General features: G+C 40.1%; 2 protein-coding genes across 2 annotated transcripts in view; both read left to right on the plus strand.

The window, feature by feature from the left end:
- The window catches only part of LOC133089168 (membrane cofactor protein-like), a 70768-nt gene that overhangs the window by 32961 nt on the left and 12411 nt on the right, over window positions 1-25396 (plus strand). Inside the window, exons 6-7 of the mRNA XM_061187486.1 lie at window positions 3738-3920; window positions 4336-4380. Of these exons, the coding sequence (XP_061043469.1) occupies window positions 3738-3920; window positions 4336-4380 (228 nt within the window). The remainder of the gene's footprint in view (window positions 1-3737; window positions 3921-4335; window positions 4381-25396) is intronic.
- LOC133089169 (mediator of RNA polymerase II transcription subunit 9-like) lies at window positions 588-1044 on the plus strand. The gene has a single exon (XM_061187487.1). The coding sequence runs from the start codon at window positions 588-590 to the stop codon at window positions 1029-1031; it is 444 nt and encodes a 147-aa protein (XP_061043470.1). The 3' UTR covers window positions 1032-1044.

Below are 25396 nucleotides of genomic sequence, written 5' to 3' on the forward strand. Positions count from 1 at the left end.
CCCACCGCTTCCCCCCTTGGTAACCACAAGTTTGTTCTCTACATCTGTGACTCTATTTCTGCTTTGCAAATAAGTTCATCTGGACAATTATTTGAATTTGATCTAAAACAACAACCACAGAGGTCCAGGAAATTCAGTGACCCTAGCAGGATAAATAAATTTTGAAAATTTACCAAGAAACCCTCACTAAACTAAAAACAAAAGAAAAAGCAGCCAGTGAGAGGGGGAAAGAACATATTACATTCTTCCTTCCTCACCCCAAAGGAAGAATGACAGCTGACTTCTCTTAAGGAACTGTGGAGATGAGAAGACAATAATTTCTGCTAATGTGCTGGAAGAAAAATAAAGCACTTATCCTAGAATTCCCTGTCAAGGAGAACTCTTTCAAAACTGAAGGTGAAGTAAATAAAACAGTTTCAGATAAACAAAAGCTAAGAGAATTTGTCATTAGCCAACATGAACTGCAAGAATTGATAAGTTCTCCTGGCTGAACAAAAATGATACCTGATGGAAATTCAGATCCACAGGAAAAGAGAAACCCTCCTTCTGGTTTAAAAAGCTATATATTGGCGTGGGTCCCGGGCGCCATGGCTTCTGTGGGGGTGTCTGTCGGCCGGCAGGCCGAGGATGCGCTGCAGCCACCCGCAGAGCCACCGCTGCCCGAGACGAAGCCGCTGCCGCCTCCGCAGCCGCCGCCGCCGGTCTCCGCGCCGCAGCCGCAACCGCAACCGCTGCCGAGGCCTCCGTCCCCGGCCGGCGTGAAGGCTGAGGAGAACTGCTCCTTCCTCCCTCTGGTTCACAACATCATCAAATGCATGGACAAGGACAGCCCTGATGTCCATCAGGACCTGAACGCCCTCAAGACCAAGTTCCAGGAGATGCGCAAGGTGGTCAGCGCCATGCCTGGCATCCGCCTGAGCCCTGAGCGGCAGCAGCAGCAGCTGCACCGCCTCCGCGAGCAGGTCCGGACCAAGAACGAGCTCCTGCAGAAGTACAAGAGCCTGTGCATGTTCGAGATCCCCAAGGAGTAGATGAGCTGGCCTCCGGGACGAGGGGGGCACGGGCCCCCTGTCTCCAGCCCTGTGGAGGGTGTCTCTGATACTGCCTGCTTAGCTGAACGTGGCCCTGACTGCGGAGCCGGTGTACGTGCTGGCTTCCCCGGGCTTCCTTGTGTACTGTCCCCAAGGTCCAGATGCATAATGACTGTGCGCCTGCTGCCGGAAGGAGGAGGGCTCCTGAGGCCGGAGGGGCGGGGCCGCGGCCCCGCCTTCAGGCTGGGCTGGCAGATCCTGGGGCAAAGCAGGAAGGGAGGCGGCTGCCCTCTGCCCCTCCCCTCCGCTCCCGGCCCAGGTGGTGGGTAGCCAGGTAGCCAGTGCTGAGTGAGTAGCAGGGTGTGTGGAGTCCACTGCATAGTTAAGCCCGCACTCACATGCGAGGGTTTAGGATAGAAAAAGGCCTTGGGAGACCGGCACTGTTCCTAAAGACTGGAGGGTGGCTTTTTGCTCTGGAATAGTTGTTTCCTTCTGTGTTTGAGGGTGGGTGTCACTGTCCGTGGGCTGCCCACCCAGGGCCCTGCCGGCAGCCCCGCCTCCAGGTTTCTGCCTCCCACGTGTGGGTGGATGGCAGAGACTCCTGCTCCTCTGTCCCTTGTCACCTTCAGGCAGCTCGTTGAGCCATTTCATGCCCAAGAATGGCCAGACCACCTCAGACCACGTGGTCTCAACGGCCGTGGTCTCCAGGTGAACAGACCCTTCTTCCAGCTTCTCAGAGTCCTGTTCCTGGTTTAACCACGACTTCCCCTCTGGCTTTCTCACTGCGTGCCAGCAGGTGGTCATGATGCGCTTTTCGCTCAGAGCCACGGTTCTGATGGCCCCTCGGGGTGGGGAGAACTGGACCTGGCAGTCATGCGGCCAAGGCCTGGTTCATAGATGCTTATAAACACCTTTGTTTCTCCTAGACGGACGTTGTGTTAGTGTGACCAGACTGAGGTAAGAGCACCTCTGTCCTTCGCCTCTGAAGGATGCGGGAGAGGTGGCTGAATATCATTTAGATCTAGAAATGGGCTCATAACCTGTGCTGACCGAGTCGAGGGCTTAACAGCTGCCGGCCAGTTGGCAGGAATGTAGGTTGAAGATGTTCTGAGCAGGGGTTCTGTCCATGTCTGCCGGCAGCCACCTGTCAGGTGTGCAGGGGGGTGTCAGGTTTCAGCAGCCTTGGCCAGAGGCACAGGCTCTGAATTTAAGTGGGTGTCACCTGTTAGACCAGCTCTACCGTGGGGCTGTTATCAACTGAATCAGTTATTTTCTTGACGTTTCAGAGTAGTGTGTGGGCTGGTTTTAAGGCTCCGACCAAATACTATGGGACATGAAGCTCAGAAATACCAGGCGGCCGGGCTCTCCGGGAAGGCTGCGGCAGACACGGGCTCCTCATGGGCCTCTCCTGTGCTCCAGAGTTGTGACTTGTGACACTTTTCAAGCGTGTGATTAAAAGAACTTGTGCTCTGCTGTCAAAAAAAAAAAAAAAAAAAAGCTATATATTATCTGGCCCTCAACTATTGCTCAGATTTAGTCTCATAAGATGTTCTCTTGAACTCACTGCCCAGCCCAGCATTTTTTTGTTTTGTTTTGTTTTTTCCAAATTCTTCAAAACCCATTAGTAGATCCTGAAGTCAATCTAGAGGGTCTGTCATGTAATTTACTTCTGAAGAAGTAGAGTAGAATGGGAAATACCAGAGTACACTGGTGTGAGGGCTAAGTATTAACTTTTAACATTATCTCAGGCCTGTGTGCTTGTATACTGGTTTACAACTTAAAATGTGTTTCTTGATCTCTGGGTTGCAGTCCAAAATATTTGGAAAACACTCCCCTAACTCCACTGACCTTTGTATTTCTTGAACATCCAAGTTCCTGTGTGTTGTTGCCACCTGAGAACTTTCTTTTTCATATATTTTCATGGCTTGCTTCTTTTCAACTTTTAAATTTCAGCTCAAGTATTACCTTCTCAAAAAAGTCTATGCTGGGCTTCCCTGGTGGCACAGTTGTTGAGAATCTGCCTGCTAATGCAGGGAACACGGGTTCAAGCCCTGGTCTGGGAAGATCCCACATGCCGCGGAGCAGGTAGGCCCGTGAGCCACGACTACTGAGCCTGCGCGTCTGGAGCCTGTGCTCCGCAACAAGAGAGGCCGTGATAGTGAGAGGCCCGCACACCGCGATGAAGAGTGGCCCCCGCTTGCCGCAACTAGAGAAAGCCCTCGCACAGAAACGAAGACCCAACACAGCCAAAAATAAATAAATAAATTAATTAATTAATTTGAAAAAAAAAAGTCTGTGCTATCTTTCTAAAAGAGCAAGGTCCTGTAATTAGTGTCAGCATGACCTTAAAAAAAATCCTAGAGCTAAAGAGTATCAAAAGTCACTTTTGAACTTACCCTGAATTTGTATCTGATAGTGAGACCTTTCTCAAAACTTGTCAGTACTGGGAAAAAATGTAGAAAAGCCAATAAAGTATAATAATAGTCTGTTTTTGGTAGAAAAACATTATTAGATTTCTCTAAATCTGTTTTCCTGGAATTCAAATGAACAAATACAGTCTTTTTTTTTTTTTTTTTTTTTGCAATTAACATCTTGCCTTTCACCTTTTGCTTCTTTCTTCCCACTGGAAATTATTACTTTGCACTAGGTTTATGTTCCTATGTGAAAGCAGCTTTCCATTAATTCTGGAATTTCTCCACTTTTCAGTGGTCAAATGTGAATATCCAGTTGTCAAACATGGAACGATGGTATCAGGATTTAGAAAAAAATTTTACTACAAATCTCAAGTTGCGTTTGAATGTAACCAAGGTTTTTACCTTCGTGGCAGCAACACAATTGTCTGTGGTGCAAACAGTACTTGGGAGCCCAAGATCCCAATGTGTACTAAAGGTACAAATGGTGTCTTTCTCCTTTTTGGTTTTTTTAAAATATTTTATTTCTTTGACAATAAATTTCAATTTACAGAAAAATTGAAAAGAAACAATTTTAGTACGTATATCTGTCTTGGATTCATTTCCATGACAGATGCATGACTTCTAATTCATAAAGAAATCTGCTGTTTTTATTTTTCTCTTTTTATAGGATATTAGCATGTTATGTACATCACACAGGTGTATAAATTTCTCTTGTTTAGCATTCTTACATGTAAAATGGATAGCAAACATTTTTCAGTGTAAATTAAAGCATGTAAATTTTTACCTAAATAAGTACAAAAAGCATAATTCATATAAATGAATAGGAAGCAATAATATCCCAAGCAATAATTCCCAAGTAATTAAATGAGTTTATATTTTTTGTTTTCCAGAGCCGACTACTGCCACTACGAAGCCTCCAACTTCCAGTGCCTCAGGTTTCATAAAGTCCTGCTTATATATTTCAGTATCCTTTAAATTCCTTGTGATTTTTCATACTCCTTTAAATGTCTGGTGATTTACACTCACTATCATTTTTAGTAAAAAATAAAAGAGGAAGAACACATTTATAGCCATTGTAGTTGTTATACTTAGTGAGTCTAAAATTATTTGCCATAGTCCACAGAGATAAACAGGTGTGTAAACTTGGTCAAGTTATATAAACTTGTTTACTTACATGTATAATGATTTAACGCCTCCCTCACTGTGCGATAGTAAAGTTACAATGGAATACATTTAAAGCACTTAGTACAGTGCTTGCCATCTAGAAAGCCCTTAAAAGTAGTTCATCTGATTTACAGTTTCAATGGAATTAATATTAGTGTAGAGGAAGGTCCATGGCTTCTGTTTTTTAACATGTATGTTTTCTGAGTCATCAACATTGCTATTTTTATTCAATTTAAGAGATCTGTTGACACATTTACGGGGTATAATCCAGGTCCAGGACTATGTTTCATTTTCCTGACAACAACCAGTTTGATTCTTTTTATATAGTACACTTTTTTTTTAACATCTTATTGGAGTATAATTGCTTTACAATGTTGTGTTAGCTGCTGCTATATAACAAAGTGAATCAGATATATGTATACATATATCCCCATATCTCCTACCTCTTGCGTCTCCTTGCCACCCTCCCTATCCCACCCCTCTAGGTGGACAAAAAGCACGGAGCTGATCTCCCTGTGCTATGTGGCTGCTTCCCACTAGCTATCTATTTTACGTTTCGTAGTGTATATATGTCCATGCCACACTCTCACTTCGTCCCAGCTTACCCTTCCCCTTACCCGTGTCCTCAAGTCCATTCTCTACGTCTGCATCTTTATTCCTGTCCTGCCCCTAGGTTCTTCATAACCATTATTTTTGTTGTTTTAGATTACATATATATGTGTTAGCATATGGTATTTGTTTTTCTCTCTCTGACTTACTTCACTCTGTATGACAGAATCTAGGTCCATCCACCTCACTACAAATAACTCAATTTCGTTTCTTTTTTTTTTTTTAGCAACTTTCTTGCAGTATAATTGCTTTACAATGGTGTGTTAGTTTCTGCTTTATAACAAAGTGAATCAGCTATACATATACATATATCCCCATATCTCCTCCCTCTTGCATCTCCCTCCCACCCTCCTTATCCCACCCCTCTCGGTGGTGACAAAGCACCAAGCTGATCTCCCTGTGCTATGCAGCTGCTTCCCACTAGCTATCTATTTTATATTTGGTAGTGTATATATGTCCATGCCACTCTCTTACTTCGTCCCAGCTTACCCTTCCCCCTCCCTGTGTCCTCAAGTCCATTCTCTACATCTGGTCTTTATTCCTGTCCTGCCCCTAGGTTCTTCAGAACCTTTTTTTTTTTTTTCTTTTTCTTAGATTCCATATATATGTGTTAGCATACGGTATTTGTTTTTCTCTTTCTGACTTACTTCTGTATGACACACTCTAGGTCCATCCATGTCTCTACAAATGACCCAATTTTGTTCCTTTTTATGGCTGAGTAATATTCTATTGTATATATTTACCACATCTTCTTTATCTATTCATCTGCCGATGGGCATTTAGGTTGCTTCCATGTCCTGGCTATTGTAAATAGTGCTGCAGTGAACATTGTGGTACATGACTCTTTTTGAATTATGGTTTTCTCAGAGTATATGCCCAGTAGTGGGATTGCTGGATCATATGGTGGTTCTAATTTTAGTTTTTTAAGGAACCTCCATACTGTTCTCCATAGTGGCTGTATCAATTTACATTCCCACCAGCAGTGCAAGAGGGTTCCCTTTTCTCCACACTCTCTCCAGCATTTATTGTTTGTAGATTTTCTGGTGAAGGCCACTCTGATGGGTGTGAGGTGATACCTCATTGTAGTTTTGATTTGCATTTCTCAAATACTTAGTGATGTTGAGCATCTTTTCATGTGCCTCTTGGCCATCTGTATCTCTTCTTTGGAGAAACGTCTATTTAGGTCTCCTGCCCAGTTTTTGATGGTGTTGTTTGTTTATTTGATATTGAGTTGCATGAGCTGTATGTATGTTTTGGAGATTAATCCCTTGTAAGTTGCTGCATTTGCAAATATTTTCTCCCGTTCTGAGGCTTGTCTTTTTGTCTTGTTTATGGTTTCCTTTGCTGTGCAAAAGCTTTGAAGTTTCATTAGGTCCCATTTGTTTATTTGTGTTTTTATTTTCATTACTCTAGGAGGTGGGTCAAAAAAAATCTTGCTGTGATTTATGTCAAAGAGTGTTCTGCCTATGTTTTCCTCTAAGAGTTTTATAATGTCAGGTCTTACATTTAGGTCTTTAATCCATTTTGAATTTATTTTTGTGTATGGTGTTAGGGAGTGTTCTGATTTCATTCTTTTACATGTAGCTGTCCAGTTTTCCCAGCACCACTTATTGAAGAGGATTTCTTTCCTCCATTGTATAGACTTGCCTCCATTATCAAAGATAAGGTGACCATATGTGCATGGGTTTATCTCAGGGCTTTCTATCCTGTTCCATTGATCTATATTTCTGTTTTTGTGCCAGTACCATACTATCTTGATTACTGTAGCTTTGTAGTATAGTCTGAAGTCAGGGAGCCTGATTCCTTCAGCTCCATTTTTCTTTCTCAATATTGCTTTGGCCTATCTTTCATAGGTCTTTTGTGTTTCCATACAAATTGTGAAATTTCTTGTTCTAGCTCTGTGAAAAATGACATTGGTCGTTTGATAGGGATTGCATTGAATCTGTAGATTGCTTTGGGTAGTAGAGTCATTTTCACAATATTGATTCTTCCAATCCATCTGTTTGTATCATCTTTAATTTCATTCATCAGTTCTTATAGTTTTCTGCATGCAGGTCTTTTTATTTAGGTTTATTCCTAGGTATTTTATTCTTTTTGTTTCAGTGGTAAATGGGAGTGTTTCCTTATTTACTCTTTCAGATATTTTATCATTAGTGTATAGGAATGCCAGAGATTTCTGTGCATTAATTTTGTATCCTGCAACTTTACCAAATTCATTGATTAGCTCTAGTAATTTTCTGTTGGCATCTTTACAATTCTCTATGTATACTATCATGTCATCTGCAAACAGTGAGTGTTTTATTTCTTCTTTTCCAATTTTGATTCCTGTTATTTCTTTTTTTCTCTGACTGCTGTGGCTAAAACTTCCAAAACTATTTTGAATAATAGTGGCAAGAGTGGGCAACACTGTCTTTCTCCTGATCTTAGTGGAAATGGTTTCAGTTTTTCACCATTGAAAACGATGTTGACTGTGGGTTTGTCATATATGGTCTTTATTATGTTGAAGTAAGTTCCCTCTATGCCTACTTTCTGGGGGGTTTTATCATAAATGGATGTTGATTTGTATTTTGTAGAAAGCTTTTTCTGCATTTATTGAGATGATCATATGGTTTTTCTCCTTCAATTTGTTAATATGGTTTATCACATTGATAGATTTGTGTATATTGAAGAATCCTTGCATTCCTGGGATAAACCCCAATTGATCATGGTGTATGATGCTTTTAATGTGCTGTTAGATTCTGTTTGCTAGTATTTTGTCGAGGATTTTTGCATCTATGTTCATCAGTGATATTGGTCTGTAGTTTTCCTTTTTTGTGACATCTTTGTCTGGTTTTGGTATCTGGGTGATGGTGGCATGGTAGAATGAGTTTGGGAGTGTTCCTCCCTGTGCTATAGTTTTGAAGGGTTTGAGGAGGATAGGTGTTAACTCTTCTCTAAATGTTTGATAGAATTCGTCTTTGAAGCCATCTGGTCCTGGGCTTTTGTTTGTTGGAAGATTTTTAATCACAATTTCAATTTCAGTGTTTATGATTGGTCTGTTTATATTTTCTATTTTTTCATGGTTCAGTCTTGGGAGGTTCTGCTTTTCTAAGAACTTGTCCATTTCTTCAGGTTGTCTTTTTTATTGGCATATAGTTGCTTGTAGTAATCTCTCGTGATCCTTTGTATTTCTGCAGTGCCAATTGTTACTTCTCCTTTTTCATTTCTAATTTTAGTAATTTGAGTCTTCTCTCTTTTTTCTTGATGAGTCTGGCTAATGGTTTATCAATTTTGTTTATCTTCTCAAAGAACCAGCTTTTAGTTTTATTGATCTATGCTATCGTTTCCTTCATTTCTTTTTCATTTATTTCTTATCCGATCTTTATGATTTCTTTCCTTCTGCTAACTTTGGGGGTTTTTTGTTCTTCTTTCTCTAATTGCTTTAGGTGTAAGGTTAGGTTATTTATTTGAGAAGTTTCTTCTTTCTTGAGGTAGGATTGTATTCCTATAAACTTCCCTCTTAGAATTGCTTTTGCTGCATCCCATAGGTTTTGGGTAATCGTTTGTTCATTGTCATTTGTTTCTAAGTATTTTTTGATTTCCTCTTTGATTTCTTCAGTGATCTCTTGGTTATTTAGTAGTATATTGTTTACCCTCCATGTGTTTGTATTTTTTACAGATTTTTTCCTGTAATGGACATCTAGTCTCATAGTGTTGTGGTCAGAAAAGATACTTGATACAATTTCAATTTTCTTAAATTTACCAAGGCTTGATTTGTGACCCAAGATATGATCTATCTTGGAAAATGTTCCAAGAGCACTTGAGAAGAAAGTGTATTCTGTTGTTTTTGGATGGAATGTCCTATAAATATCAATTATGTCCATCTTCTTTAATGTCTCATTTAAAGCTTGTGTTTCCTTATTTATTTTCATTTTGGATGATCTCTCCATTAGTGAAAGTAGGGTGGTAAAGTCCCCTACTATGATTGTGTTACTGTCAATTTCCCCTTTTATGGCTGTTAGCATTTGACTTATGTATTGAGGTGCTCCTATGTTGGGTGCATAAGTATTTACAATTGTGATATCTTCTTCTTGGATTGGTCCCTTGATCATTATGTAGTGTCCTTCTTTGTCTCTTGGAATAGTCTTTATTTTAAAGTCTATTTTGTCTGATATGAGAATTGCTACTCCAGCTTTCTTGTGATTTCCGTTTGCATGGAATATATTTTTCCATCCCCTCACTTTCAGTCTGTATTTGTCCTAGGTGTGAAGTGGGTCTCTTGTAGACAGCATATGTATGCGTCTTGTTTTTGTATCCATTCAGCCAGTCTATGTCTTTTGGTTGGAGCCTTTAATCCATTTACATTTAAGGTAGTTATTGATATGTTGTTCCTATTACCATTTTCTTAATTGTTTTGGGTTTTTCATTGTGGGTGTTTTAATCTCTTGTGTTTCCTGCCTAGAGAAGTTCCTTTAGCATTTGTTGTAAAGCTGGTTTAGTGGTGCTGAATTCTCTTAGCTTTTGCTTGTCTGTAAAGGTTTTAATTTCTCTGTCGAATCTGAATGAGATCCTTGCTGGGTAGAGTAATCTTGGTCGTAGGTTTTTCCCTTTCATCACTTTAAATATATCCTGCCTTTCCCTTCTGGCTTGCAGAGTTTCTGCTGAAAGATCAGCTGTTAACCTTATGGGGATTCCCTTGTATGTTATTTGTTGCTTTTCCCTTGCTGCTTTTAATATTTTTTCTTTGGATTTAATTTTTGATAGTTTGATTAATATGTGTCTTGGCCTGTTTCTCCTTGGGACTCTCTGTGCTTCCTGGACTTGATTGACTTTTTCCTTTCCCATATTAGGGAAGTTTTCAACTATAATCTCTTCAAATATTTTCTCAGTCCCTTTTTTTTCTTCCTCTTCTTCTTCTGGGACCCCTATAATACGAATGTTGGTGCGTTTCATGTTGTCCCAGAGGTCTCTGAGACTGTCCTCAATTCGTTTCGTTCTTTTTTCTTTATTCTGCCATGTGGTAGTTTTTTCCACTAATTTATCTTCCAGGTCACTTATCCGTTCTTCTGCCTCAGTTATTCTGCTATTGATTCCTTCTAGAGAATTTTAAATTTCATTTATTGTGTTGTTCATCATTGTTCTTTTGCTCTTTAGTTCTTCTAGGTCCTTGTTTAACGTTTCTTGTATTTTCTCAATTCTATTTCCAAGATTTTGGATCATCTTTACTATCATTACTCTGAATTCTTTTCCAGGTAGACTGCCTATTTCATCTTCATTTCTTTGGTCTGGTGGGTTTTTACCTTGCTCCTTCATACGCCGTGTGTTTCTCTGTCTTCCCATTTTTCTTAACTTACTGTGTTTGGGGTCTCTTTTTCGCAGGCTGCAGGTTCGTAGTTCCCGTTGTTTTTGGTGTCTGCCCCCAGTGGCTAAGTCTGGTTCAGTGGGTTGTGTAGGCTTCCTGGTGTAGGGAACTGGTGCCTGTGTTCTGGTCAATGAGGCTGGATCTTGTCTTTCAGATGGGCAGGACCACGTTCCCTGCTGTGTTTTGGGGAGTCTGTGACCTTATGATTTTAGGCAGCCTCTCTCCTAATGGGTGGGGTTGTGTTCCTGTCTTGCTAGTTGTTTGGCATAGGGTGTCCAGCACTTTAGCTTGCTGGTCGTTGAGTAGAGCTGGGTCTTAGCATTGAGATGGAGGTCTCTGGGAGAGCTTTTGCTGTTTGATATTACATGGGGCTGGGAGGTCTCTCATGGACCAGTGTCCTGAACTTGTCTCTCCCATTTCAGAGGCTCATGCATGACACCTGGCTGGAGCACCACAACCCTGTCAGGCACACGGCTCAGAAGAAAAGGGAGAAAAAAAAAAAAAGAAAGAAAGAAAGTTTAAAAAAATTTTAATTAAATTAATAAAGTTATTGAAATAAAAATATTATTAAAAATAAAAAAGTAATTTAAAATAGAAAAAGAAAGAAAGAAGAGGGCAACCAAACCAAAAAAGAAATCCACCAATGATAACAAGTGCTAAAAACTATATTTAAAAAAAAAAATGGAGAGAGAGAACCCTAGGACTAATGGTAAAAGCAAAGCTATACCGACAAAATCACACAAAGAAGCATAACATACACACTCACAAAAAGAGAAAAAGGAAAAAAAGAAACACACACACACACACACACACACACACACACACACACACACACACACACATATATATAAAAGGAAGAGAGCAACCAAATCAATAAACAAATCTACTAATGATAATAAGCTCTAAATCCTAAACTAAAATAAACATAAAACCAGAAACAAATTAGATGCAGAAAGCAAACCCCAAGTCTACAGTTGCTCCCAAATCCACCACCTCAATTTTGGGATGATTGGTTGTCTATTCAGGTATTCCAGAGATGCAGGGTACATCAAGTTGATTGTGGAGATTTAATCCACTGCTCCTGAGGCTGCTGGGAGAAATTTCCCTTTCTCTTCTTTGTTCTCACAGGTCCTGGGGTTCAGCTTTGGATTTGGCCCCACCTCTGCATGTAGGTCACCTGAGGGCGTCTGTTCTCTTTTGGGAAGTCTGAGGTCTTCTGCCAGCGTTCAGTAGGTGTTGTGTAGGAGTTGTTCCACATGTAGATGTATTTTTGATGTATTTGTGGGAAGGAAAGTGATCTCCACGTCTTACTCCTCCAGCATCTTGAAGGTCCCGTCTATATAATACACTTCTAACTGGGAAATTTCTGGTAGCTCCAGAACAAGACTAGTATTTCTACTCCCCACATCCAACCCCACCACCTCATACAGTTATTATTTTTCTCTTTACTGTGTTTTTTGTTTTTGTTTTTAGGCAACAGAAAATAAGTTTTATAATAACTGAAAGGCAGGAAAAGTCCTTACTTATTGAAATGAAATGGAGGATTTCTGGCAGAGACTTCTGATCATCTGCTCTGCCTAAGACTTGAGAGACTATTTTGATATGGTGGAAGGAATTATCTTCCTGATTTCAGGGCTCCTATCTCTGGCTTCTTCTCTTTAGTTACAGCAGAAGCAAGAGACAAGAGGAAGAGAGGGAAGAGCATTAGCCTGGGCAGGCTGCACTCAGGGTCCTAGTGTGGCTCTGCTTACTCAAGTAACGTCATTTCTATAGGTTCCAGTTTCCCATTGTTTAATTACTCAAACAAATGTCAGTTACTGGCTTCTAATTTGTTTGTTTCTTATTGTCCTAATATTTTAAAATATTGAGCAGGAATTATTCATGTTAACATGGTAATTAGAACACATTTTTATAATTCCTGTAAACCTGGTACCCAGTAGCCTTCTTGAGTACCTTGGTGAGTGCTGTGAAGTTCTGTGGGGAAAGAGATTTTTTTTGGTGGATAACATATAAAGATTGCATATGAAATCTATACTCATTGACCCATCCATGTTTTCTCACATGGTCGTAGTGGGACTATGCTCTGTGGTATACTATGTTTGTTGATATGATCATAGGCATTTCATAAAGGATTTATAAAACACTGATACAGTCTGGTGTTTGAAAGAAGAGAGAATTGTGAGGACAAGTTTATAAAGAAGATAAATTACATGGATCATTTTTTACATATCAAAAATCAAAATTCCTCATGAGACTGTCTTTTTTATCATCAGTTAGAGAAGGACTATGAAAAAGATCATTAGCAACATATAATAGTGATAAGGTAGATCTGATTATGCAAATAGGAAAAAATGTGGGCAAAATACTAAGTGGATAAGAAAGGGTACAAATTTTGTAATATGATACTATGTGAATGGTATTTTTTTTAAAGATTTGTATATTTATTCTGAACACATGATTTGTATGATTTATTATTTGTTAACTTCTAGGATTTCCGTTATATAATACAAAGCTATAGTGAACACTCTTTTGCATACATTCTTATGTACTTGTGTAAATATGTATTTAGGTTAACTTCCCAGTAGTAGAATAGCAAATTTGGAAAGTATGTGTATTTTTCATTTTGAGAAGTAATTCATTTTGAGAAATAATCTTTTTTCAAAAATAAAAAAATCAAAATTAATTCTATAATTTTGTATTGATGAGACTGGTGAATTGAATCAAATTTATTTTTCCAGGTCCTCATCCAACTACAACTCCAGAGTCAAGTCATACAGGTTCAGTACCTCTTTTTTTTTTTTTTTTTTTTAACATCTTTATTGAAGTATAATTGCTTTACAATGGTGTGTTAGCTTCTGCTTTATAACAAAGTGAATCAGTTATACATATACATATGTTCCCATATCTCTTCCCTCTTGCATCTCCCTCCCTCCCACCCTCCCTATCCCACCCCTCTAGGTGGTCACAAAGCACCGAGCTGATCTCCCTGTGCTATGCGGCTGCTTCCCACTAGCTATCTATTTTACATTTGGTAGTGTATATATGTCCATGACACTCTCTTACCCTGTCACATCTCACCCCTCCCCCTCCCCATATCCTCAAGTCCATTCTCTAGTAGGTCTGTGTCTTTATTCCCATCTTGCCACTAGGTTCTTCATGACCTTTTTTTTTTTTCCCTTAGATTCCATATATATGTGTTAGCATACTGTATTTCTTTTTCTCTTTCTGACTTACTTCACTTTGTATGACAGACTCTAACTCCATCCACCTCATTACAAACACCTCCATTTCATTTCTTTTTATGGCTGAGTAATATTCCATTGTATATATGTGCCACATCTTCTTTATCCATTCATTCGATGATGGACACCTAGGTTGCTTCCATGTCCTGACTATTGTAAACAGAGCTGCAATGAATATTTTGGTACATGACTCTTTCTGAATTATGGTTTTCTCAGGGTATATGCCCAGTAGTGGGATTGCTGGGTCGTATGGTAGTTCTATTTTTAGTTTTTTAAGGAACCTCCATACTGTTCTCCATAGTGGCTGTATCAATTTACATTCCTACCAACAGTGCAAGAGTGTTCCCTTTTCTCCACACCCTCTCCAGCATTTATTGTTTCTAGATTTTTTGATGATGGCCATTCTGACCGGTGTGAGATGATACCTCATTGTAGTTTTGATTTGCATTTCTCTAATGATTAATGATGTTGAGCATTCTTTCATGTGTCTGTTGGCCATCTGTATATCTTCTTTGGAGAAATGTCTGCCCATTTTTGGATTGGGTTGTTTGTTTTTTTGTTATTGAGCTGCATGAGCTGCTTGTAAATCTTGGAGATTAATCCTTTGTCAGTTGCTTCATTTGCAAATATTTTCTCCCATTCTGAGGGTTGTCTTTTGGTCTTGTTTATGGTTTCCTTTGCTGTGCAAAAGCTTTTAAGTTTCATTAGGTCCCATTTGTTTATTTGTGTTTTTATTTCCATTTCTCTAGGAGCTGGGTCAAAAAGGATCTTGCTGTGATTTATGTCATAGAGTGTTCTGCCTATGTTTTCCTCTAAGAGTTTGATAGTGTCTGGCCTTACACTTAGGTCTTTAATCCATTTTGAGTTTATTTTTGTGTATGGTGTCAGGGAGTGTTCTAATTTCATACTTTTACATGTACCTGTCCAATTTTCCCAGCACCACTTATTGAAGAGGCTGTCTTTTCTCCACTGTATATGCTTGCCTCCTTTATCAAAGGTAAGGTGACCATATGTGCGTGGGCTTATCTCTGGGCTTTCTATCCTGTTCCATTGATCTATATTTCTGTTTTTGTGCCAGTACCAAACTGTCTTGATTACTGTAGCTTTGTAATATAGTCTGAAGTCAGGGAGCCTGATTCCTCCAGCTCCATTTTTCGTTCTCAAGATTGCTTTGGCTATTCGGGGTCTTTTGTGTTTCCATACAAATTGTGAAATTTTTTGTTCTAGTTCTGTGAAAAACGCCAGTGGTAGTTTGATAGGGATTGCATTGAATCTGTAGATTGCTTTGGGTAGCAGAGTCATTTTCACAATGTTGATTCTTCCAATCCAAGAACATGGTATATCTCTCCATCTATTTGTATCATCTTTCATTTCTTTCATCAGTGTCCTATAATTTTCTGCATACAGGTCTTTTGTCTCCTTAGGTAGATTTATTCCTAGATATTTTATTCTTTTTGTTGCAATGGTAAACGGGAGTGTTTTCTTAATTTCACTTTCAGATTTTTCATCATTAGTATACAGGAATGCAAGAGATTTCTGTGCATTAATTTTGTATCCTGCTACTTTACCAAATTCATTGATTAGCTCTAGTAGTTTTCTGGTAGCATCTTTAGGATTCTCTATGTATAGTATCATGTCATCTGCAAACAGTGACAGCTTTACTTCTTCTTTTCCGATTTGGATTCCTTTTATTTCTTTTTCTTCTCTGATTGCTGTGGCTAACACTTCCAAAACTATGTTGAATAATAGTGGTGAGAGTGGGCAACCTTGTCTTGTTCCTGATCTTAGAGGAAATGGTTTCAGTTTTTCACCATTGAGGACAATATTGGCTGTGGGTTTGTCATATATGGCCTTTATTATGTTGAGGAAAGTTCCCTCTATGCCTACTTTCTGCAGGACTTTTATCATAAATGGGTGTTGCATTTTGTCGAAAGCTTTCTCTGCATCTATTGAGATGATCATATGGTTTTTCTCCTTCAATTTGTTAATATGATGTATCACGTTGATTGATTTGCGTATATTGAAGAATCCTTGCATTCCTGGAATAAACCCCACTTGATCATGGTGTATAATCCTTTTAATGTGCTGTTGGATTCTGTTTGCTAGTATTTTGTTGAGGATTTTTGCATCTATGTTCATCAGTGATATTGGCCTGTAGTTTTCTTTCTTTGTGACATCTTTGTCTGGTTTTGGTATCAGGGTGATGGTGGCCTTGTAGAATGAGTTTGGGAGTGTTCCTCCTTCTGCAATATTTTGGAAGAGTTTGAGAAGGATAGGTGTTAGCTCTTCTCTAAATGTTTGATAGAATTCGCCTGTGAAGCCATCTGGTCCTGGGCTTTTGTGTGTTGGAAGATTTTTAATCACAGTTTCAAGTTCAGTGCTTGTGATTGGTCTGTTCATATTTTCTATTTCTTCCTGGTTCAGTCTTGGCAGGTTGTGCATTTCTAAGAATCTGTCCATTTCTTCCAGGTTGTCCATTTTATTGGCATAGAGCTGCTTGTAGTAATCTCTCATGATCGTTTGTATTTCTGCAGTGTCAGTGGTTACTTCTCCTTTTTCATTTCTAATTCTATTAATTTGAGTCTTCTCCCTTTTTCTCTTGATGAGTCTGGCTAATGGTTTATCAATTTTGTTTATCTTCTCAAAGAACCAGCTTTTAGTTTCATTGATTTTTGCTATTGTTTCCTTCATTTCTTTTTCATTTATTTCTGATCTGATCTTTATGATTTCTTTCCTTCTGCTAGCTTTGGGGTTTTTTTGTTCTTCTTTCTCTAATTGCTTTAGGTGCAAGGTTAGGTTGTTTATTCGAGATGTTTCCTGTTTCTTGATGTAGGCTTGTATTGCTATAAACTTCCCTCTTAGAACTGCTTTTGCTGCTTCCCATAGGTTTTGGATCGTCGTGTCTCCATTGTCATTTGTTTCTAGGTATTTTTTGATTTCCCCTTTGATTTCTTCAGTGATCACTTCGTTATTAAGTAGTGTATTGTGTAGCCTCCATGTGTTTGTATTTTTTACAGATCTTTTCCTGTAATTGATATCTAGTCTCATAGCGTTGTGGTCAGAAAAGATACTTGATACGATTTCAATTTTTTAAAATTTACCAAGGCTTGATTTGTGACCCAAGATATGATCTATCCTGGAGAATGTTCCATGAGCACTTGAGAAAAATGTGTATTCTGTTGTTTTTGGGTGGAATGTCCTATAAATATCAATTAAGTCCATCTTGTTTAATGTGTCATTTAAAGCTTGTGTTTCCTTATTTCTTTTCATTTTGGATGATCTGTCCATTGGTGAAAGTGGGGTGTTAAAGTCCCCTACTATGACTGTGTTACTGTCGATTTCCCCTTTTATGGCTGTTAGTATTTGCCTTATGTATTGAGGTGCTCCTATGTTGGGTGCATAGATATTTACAATTGTTATACCTTCTTCTTGGATCGATCCCTTGATCATTATATAGTGTCCTTCTTTGTCTCTTGTAATAGTCTTTATTTTAAAGTCTATTTTGTCTGATATGAGAATTGCTACTCCAGCTTTCTTTTGATTTCCATTTGCATGGAATATATTTTTCCATCCCCTCACTTTCAGTCTGTATGTATCTCTAGGTCTGAAGTGGGTCTCTTGTAGACAGCATATATATGGGTCTTGTTTTTGTATCCATTCAGCCAGTCTGTGTCTTTTGGTGGGAGCATTTAATCCATTTACATTTAAGGTAATTATTGATATGTATGTTCCTATTCCCATTTTCTTAAATGTTTTGGGTTTGTTATTGTAGGTGTTTTCCTTCTCTTGTGTTTCTTGCCTAGAGAAGTTCCTTTAGCATTTGTTGTAAAGCTGGTTTGGTGGTGCTGAACTCTCTCAGCTTTTGCTTGTCTGTAAAGGTTTTAATTTCTCCATCAAATCTGAATGAGATCCTTGCTGGGTAGAGTAATCTTGGTTGTAGGTTTTTCTCCTTCATCACTTTAAGTATATCCTGCCACTCCCTTCTGGCTTGCAGAGTTTCTGCTGAAAGATCAGCTGTTAACCTTATGGGGATGCCCTTGTGTGTTATTTGTTGTTTTTCCCTTGCTGCTTTTAATATGTTTTCTTTATATTTAATTTTTGATAGTTTGATTAATATGTGTCTTGGTGTGTTTCTCCTTGGATTTATCCTGTATGGGACTCTCTGTGCTTCCAGGACTTGATTAACTATTTCCTTTCCCATATTAGGGAAGTTTTCAACTATAATCTCTTCAAATATTTTCTCAGTCCCTTTCTTTTTCTCTTCTTCTTCTGGGACTCCTATAATTCGAATGTTGGTGCGTTTAATGTTGTCCCAGAGGTCTCTGAGACTGTCCTCAGTTCTTTTCATTCTTTTTTCTTTATTCTGCTCTGCAGTAGTTATTTCCACCATTTTATCTTCCAGGTCACTTATCCGTTCTTCTGCCTCAGTTATTCTGCTATTGATCCCATCTAGAGTATTTTTAATTTCATTTATTGTGCTTTATCGTTGCTTGGTTCCTCTTTAGTTCTTCTACGTCCTTGTTAAATGTTTCTTGCATTTTGTCTATTCTATTTCCAAGATTTTGGATCATCCTTACTATCATTATTCTGAATTCTTTTTCAGGTAGACTCCCTATTTCCTCTTCATTTGTTAGGTCTGGTGTGTTTTGACCCTGCTCCTTCATCTGCTGTGTGTTTTTCTGTCTTCTCATTTTGCTTATCTTACTGTGTTTGGGGTCTCCTTTTCACAGGCTGCAGGTTCGTAGTTCCCGTTGTTTTTGGTATCTGTCCCCAGTGGCTAAGGTTGGTTCAGTGGGTTGTGTAGGTTTCCTGGTGGAGGGAACTAGTGCCTGTGTTCTGGTGGATGAGGCTGGATGTTGTCTTTCTGGTGGGCTCGTCCACGTCTGGTGGTGTGTTTTGGGGTGTCTGTGGCCTTATTATGATTTTAAGCAGCCTCTCTGTTAATGGATGGGGCTGTGTTCCTGTCTTGCTAGTTGTTTGGCATAGGGTGTCCAGCACTGTAGCTTGCTGGTCGTTGAGTGAAGCTGGGTCTTGATGTTGAGATGGAGATCTCTGAGAGATTTTCGCCGTTTGGTATTACGTGGAGCTGGGAGGTCTCTTGTGGACCAGTGTCCTGAAGTTGGCTCTCCCACCTCAGAGGCACAGCCCTGATGCCTGGCTGGAGCACCAAGAGCCTTTCATCCACACGGCTCAGAATAAAAGGGAGAAAAAATGGAAAGAAAGAAAGAAAGATGATAAAATAAAATAAAATAAAGCAATTATAATAAAAATTAAGAAAAAAATTATTAAGAATAAATGTATTAAGAAAAAAAATTTTTTTTAATTTTTAAAAATAGATTTATTAACATTTTATACTAAAAATAAGAAAAAAATTATTAAGAAAAAATTTAAGAAAAAAATTTTTTTAATTTTTTAAAATAAAAAATATGAAAAAACTTATTAAAAAAATTTTTTTAATTTTTTAAAAATAGAAAATAAGGAAAAATTATTAAGAAAACATTTATTAGGGAAAAAAGATTTTTTTAAGTAAAAAAAAAAAAAAAAAAAAAACGGACGGACCTAACCCTAGGACTAACGGTGAGAGCAAAGCTATACAGACAAAATCTCACCCAGAAGCATACACATATACTCTCACAAAAAAAGGAAAAGGGGAAAAGTTAATATATCCTGCTCCCAAAGTCCACCTCCTAAATTTGGGATGATTCGTTGTCTATTCAGGTATTCAACAGATGCAGGCACATCAGGTTGTTTGTGGAGCTTTAATCTGCTGCTTCTGAGGCTGCTGGGAGAGATTTCCCTTTCTCTTCTTTGTTCGTACAGCTCCCGGGGTTCAGTTTTGGATTTGGACCCGCCTCTGCATGTAGGTCCCCTGAGGGAGTCTGTTCCCCGCCCAGACAGAACGGGGTTAAAGGAGCAGCTGATTCGGGGGCTCTTGCTCAGTCAGGCCGGGGGGAGGGAGCGGTACGGAGGAGGCGGGGCGAGCCTGCAGCGGCAGAAGCCGGCGTGACGTTGCAGCAGCCTGAGGCATGCCGTGCGCTCTCCCGGGGAAGTTGTCCCCAGATTACAGGAGACTGGCCGTGGCGGGCTGCACAGGTTCCCGGGAGGGGCGGTGTGGAGAATGACCTGTGCTCGCCCACAGGCTTTTTGGTGGCGGCAGCAGCAGCCTTAGCGTCTCATGCCCGTCTCTGGGGTCCGCGCTGATAGCCGCGGCTCGCGCCTGTCTCTGGAGTTCGTTTAAGTGGCGCTCTGAATCCCCTCTCCTTGCACGCCGCGAAACAAAGAGGCAAGAAAAAGTCTCTTGCCTCTTCGGCAGCTGCAGACTTTTTCTCGGGCACCCTCCCAGCTAGTTGTGGTGCGCTAGCCCCTTCAGGCTGTGTTCACGCAGCCAACCCCAGTCCTCTCCCTGGGATCCGACCGAAGCCCGCGCCTCAGCTCCCAGCCCCCGCCCGCCCCGGCAGGTGAGCAGACAAGCCTCTCGGGCTGGTGAGTGCTGCTCGGCGCTGAGCCTCTGTGCGGGAATCTCTCCGTTTTTCCTTCTGCGTCCCTGTTGCTGTGGGATCCGCGCTGATAGCCGCGGCTCGCGCCCGTCTCTGGAGCTCGTTTAGGCGGCGCTCTGAATCCCCTCTCCTTGCGCGCCGTGAAACAAAGAGGCAAGAAAAAGTCTCTTGCCTCTTCGGCAGCTGCAGTCTTTTTCCTGGACTCCCTCCCGGCTAGCACCGAAGCCCAAGCCTCAGCTCCCAGCCCCCGCCCGCCCCGGCGGCCGAGCAGACAAGCCTCTCGGGCTGGTGAGTGCTGGTCGGCACTGCTCCTCTGTGCGGGAATCTCTCCGCTTTGCCCTCCGCACCCCTGTGGCTGCGCTCTCCTCCGTGGCTCTGAAGCTTCCCCCCTCTGCTACCCGCAGTCTCCGCCCACGAAGGGGCTTCCTAGTGTGTGGAAACCTTTCCTCCTTCACAGTTCCCTCCCACTCGTGCAGGTCCCACCCCTATTCTTTTGTCTCTGTTATTTCTTTTTTCTTTTGCCCTACCCAAGTACGTGGGGATTTTCTTGCCTTTTGGGAGGTCTGAGGTCTTCTGCCAGCGTTCAGTGGGTGTTCTGTAGGAGCAGTTCCACGTGTAGATGCATTTCTCATGTATCTGTGGGGAGGAAGGTGATCTCCGCGTCTTACTCTTCCGCCATCTTGCCCCTCCCTCCTTCAGTACCTCTTTATCCTACTTACGTTGTTTCAAACTTAATAAAGTGATGGGTGAAAAATGATGTCATGTACTAATTTGCATTTTTAAATTATCAATGAAGCTGAATTTTTTGGGTCTTCTTTCACTTATTTTGGTCCTTTGTTTATTTTCCTATGTGGTTTCTGAAATATTTTTCTTGTTGACTTATCAGAACTCAAGATAAGTTAAAGCCCTTTTAACATGAAGTGGAATTTTCTTCTAGGTTTTTTCTTTGCCTTATTTTACTAGTCAGGTTTCTTTTAAGATTTTATGCTATTGAATATAGATTGCTTTTTATAACTTTTAATTATATAAGTAGTATACTAATATAAATTTGTAAAATTTCAAACATTACAAAAGCATACAGAGTAAAAGATTAGTTTTCCACCTCTTTCTCTGGTCTATTACCTAAATTAATCTCTTTATAATTTAGGGTGTCTTTTTAATCTATTTCTACACATCAACATTCTTATTTGTGTAGGTATACATATTTTGGCATTTTCTCTTTTTTCTTAACCAAAAATGGTATCATGCTGTTCATATTTTTCTTGCACTTTTTCCACTTATTGCCTTGAACTGGAGCTGTAGTTAGATTTATTCCCATCTTTTTAAATGATGGTTATAATATGTACCATATTTCATTTAACCATTCTCTCAGTGGTCATTTATATGTGCAGCATTTTTACATTAATAGGTAGTTGAATGTGTTGATCTTTTTCTTAATGACTATGAGTGTTGTGTCTTTCTTATAAAAGCTTCAGGGGTTCTCCATGCTGAAATCATATAAACATTTCCACCATGTCTCCATTTTGAAATTATATAAACATTTCTACCATGTGATTGTGTGATTGCATTAAATCACTGATTCATCTCACATTCTTTATGGTATATGAAATGAGATTGGGTTCCTCCCCACTCCACCTACCTTCATCCAATGACGAAGTAGCACCATTTGTTGAATAAGTTGTCTTCTCTCCAACTGTGTTGAAGTGCCAGTTTTTATTACACATTAAATTCATAGGTGATCTAGTCTTCTTTCTGTTCCCTTGAATTCTGTCCATTCCTGTGCCAGCACCAAATTGATGTTTTGATTGCAGTATTATGATATGTTTTAGTATCTGGCAGAACACTTCCTTTTCAGCTGTTCAGGCTACTCTCTATGTTAATTTTTCAGGATCAAGTTCTATTTTATTTTACTGACAGTTTTAACTATTTTAATTGTATATTTCATTGGCATTAAGTATTCACATTTTTGTGCAACTATTACTACTATCTAGCTCCAAAATTTTTTCAGCATCTCAAAATGAAACATTATACCTATTAAACAATAACTCTCCAGTCTCCCTCCCCCCAGCCCTGTTAGCCACTATCTATTTTCTATGTCTATGAATTTGACTATTCCAGGTACCTCATAGACTAGGATTCACTACTGGCTTATTTCACTTAGCATAATGTGTTCTGGCTTATTTCACTTAGCATAATGTTTTCAAGATTCATCCACCTTGTAGCATGTATCAGAACTTTATTCCTTTTATGACTTAAAAATATTCCATTCTATATACCACATTTCCTTTATTCATCCATTTGTTGAAAGTTTCTTGGTTTGGTTCCACCTTTTGGCTATTCTGAATAATGCTGCTCTGAACATTGGCATTCAAGTATCTGAGTCCCTATTTTCAATTTTGGTGGTTATATACATAGGAATAGAATTGCTGGGTTATAGAGTAGCTTTATGTTTATTTTTTTGAGGAAAAACCATAGTGTCTTCCACAGCAGGTGCACCATTTTATGTCCCCTCCAGTGATGCACAAAGGTTCCAAATTCTCAACCTTTTTGCCAGCACTTGTTGTTTTCTGATTTTTGATAAAAGCCATACCAATATATATGAAGTAGTATCTCATTGTGGTTTTTATTTGAATATCTAAAATTATTAATGTTTGATCATCTTTTCATGTGCTTATTGGTCTTTTGTATATCTTCTTTGGAGAAATAACCATTCAAGTCCTTTGCCCATTTTTGAATTTTTTTAAAATTTTTTGTTCATAATATATCTTGAATATTAATCCCTTATCAGATATATAATTTGCAGATGCTTCCTCCCATTCTGTGTATTGTCTCTTCACTCTGATGACAGTATCCCTTGTGAAACAAAAGTTTTTAACATTGATGAAATCCAATGTATCTATTTGTTTTTTGTTGCATGTGCTTTTGGTGTCACATCCAAGAAATCATTGCCAGATCCAAATTCATGAAGTTGTCCTCCATGTTTTCTTCTAAGAGTTTTATAGTTTTAGCTTTTAAGTTTCTAGTTCATTTTTGTTCCTTTCTTCTTTTGCTCTCTTCCCTTATGATTTGATTATTATCTTTAGTGTTACGTTGGATTCCTTTCTCTTTCTTGTATATGTATCTATTATAGAGTTTTGTTTTGTGGTTCTCATGAGGTTTATATATAGCAATCTATACATATACATGATTATTTTAAGTTGCTAATCTCTTAAGTTTGAATGCATTCTAACAACCCTGTATTTTTATTCCATCCCACCACATTTAATGTTTTTATCCATCATATTTTACATCTTTTTTTGTTTTGTTCATCCTTTAACTACTTATTGTGGTTATAGATGGTTTTACTACTAGTAGGGCTAGTACTGTTTGGTAGAGCTGGGATCTGAGGAAGCAGGCTGTGGGTCTCAGGTCAAGTGTTGGCCTACTGGTACATGGGGCCATGGCTTGGGAGATCCTGGGGCTAGTGTCAGCCTGCTGGTGTTGTTTTGCCAAAAGCCTTACTTTCAGTTTCAAAGTTCTTAGGATTCGCTGGCAAAATAACCACTCTACACTCAGTAAACAAGAATTTAGAGTTTATTGAATTAACAAATATTACAGTATACTAATTAAGAAAATAATAGTATAACTAACTAAGAAAGAATAGTAAATACCGAGGTTTATACATCACTGACTTTGGGAAGCACCTACATCCAGATCCAAGCAGCGCTGGGAAGTCCCTTGAACAGCAATCTGGAGTCCAAATTGGGAAGGTCCCAGGCGGTGCGTCCACCCCACGGGTGAGACTTCAGTTTGCCACTTGAAGGAGCCCAGCTTTTAGCACCAGGCCGCAGGCTGATAGCAATCAGCCTACATGCAAGTTTGCAGCTCTGGTTATTGTCATAAATGCCTTGGTCTTAACTTGTAAGTCTTGGAATGTTCTTGATCCCCAGGGGTTGGCCAGACCCTCAAGGTGCAAGAAGCCCCATGACTTACTCTCTATCTTATCTAGTGGTTTACAATGTGTGCAGGCGCCACCCCTGCTGACCTGGGTGTAGCTCAGCAGTTTGGCATGCAGCCAGCTTTAGCGTCATTGTCCGGTCAGAGAGAGGCCTTGTGCCACCTCTGAAGCCTGAACAAGACTACTTTACTAGCTTCCCCAACAGGTGGGCAGGGTTGTTTCCTGACTTGGCTAACTGTAGTGTCCAGGGTGTCCCAGAGCTGGTGTTGGCCCACTGGTGGGTGGGGTCTGATCTTGGGGAAGCTGGCTTAGGGGCCCAATGTTCCTGAAGCTGAAATCAGACTGCTGGTGGGTAAGGCTAGGGCCCATGGGCTTCTGGGGATGGTGCTGGCCCACTGGTGAGCAGAGCCAGGTGCCAGGGTCTCGTTGCAATATATTGAGCCAGGTTCTGGGCCCTCTGCTGGGCAGGGATGGGTCCCAGGTGGCTGAAGGATCAGGGGTCCTAAGGCAGCCAGCCTCCTTGTGAGTGGGGCTATGTCTTCACTCCAATAACTGCTTGGCCTGGAGTGTCCCAGAACTTGTGCCCACCTGCTGGGGGGCAGGGTCATATCATGGTTCTAATAAGCTAGAGGGAGGATTCCAAATTGGCGTTTGCCAGCACCAGAGTCTTTGTGGTATGAGCTCCCAACAATGGCTGCTGCCACCATCTGTGTCCCCAGGGTGAGTTCCAGTTGCCTTCTGCCTCTCCAAGATCAGCAGGGGATCTGACCCAAGCTCCTTTCAAATTACTGCTTCTGCCCTGGGTCTCAAGAGTGTGAGACATTTTGTTTGCGTCCTTTAAGAGTGGAATCTCTATTTCCTACAGCTCCCTGGATCTCCCAAAAGTAAGCCACACTGGCTTTCAAAGCCGAACATTCTGGGGGCTTGTCTTCCTGGTGCAGGACCCCTAGGCTGGGGAATCTGATGTGAAGCTCAGACCCCTCCTTCCTTGGGGAGAACCTCTGCAATTGTAATGATCCTCCCAGTTTGTGGGTCACCTACCCAGAGGTAGTGGTCTTGTTTATACCATGTGTTTGATCCTCTTTCCTGTCTCATGTTGGTTTCTTCTTTATATCCTTAGTTGTAGAAGATCATTTCTGCTAGTCTTCAGGTCATTCTCAT

This window comes from Eubalaena glacialis, chromosome 3, assembly GCF_028564815.1.
Source record: "Eubalaena glacialis isolate mEubGla1 chromosome 3, mEubGla1.1.hap2.+ XY, whole genome shotgun sequence".
NCBI classification, from domain to species: domain Eukaryota; kingdom Metazoa; phylum Chordata; class Mammalia; order Artiodactyla; family Balaenidae; genus Eubalaena; species Eubalaena glacialis.

Excerpts from the sequence above, each read along its gene's own strand:
- LOC133089169 (XM_061187487.1), top strand. The coding sequence starts at position 588 with ATGGCTTCTGTGGGGGTGTCTGTCGGCCGGCAGGCCGAGGATGCGCTG.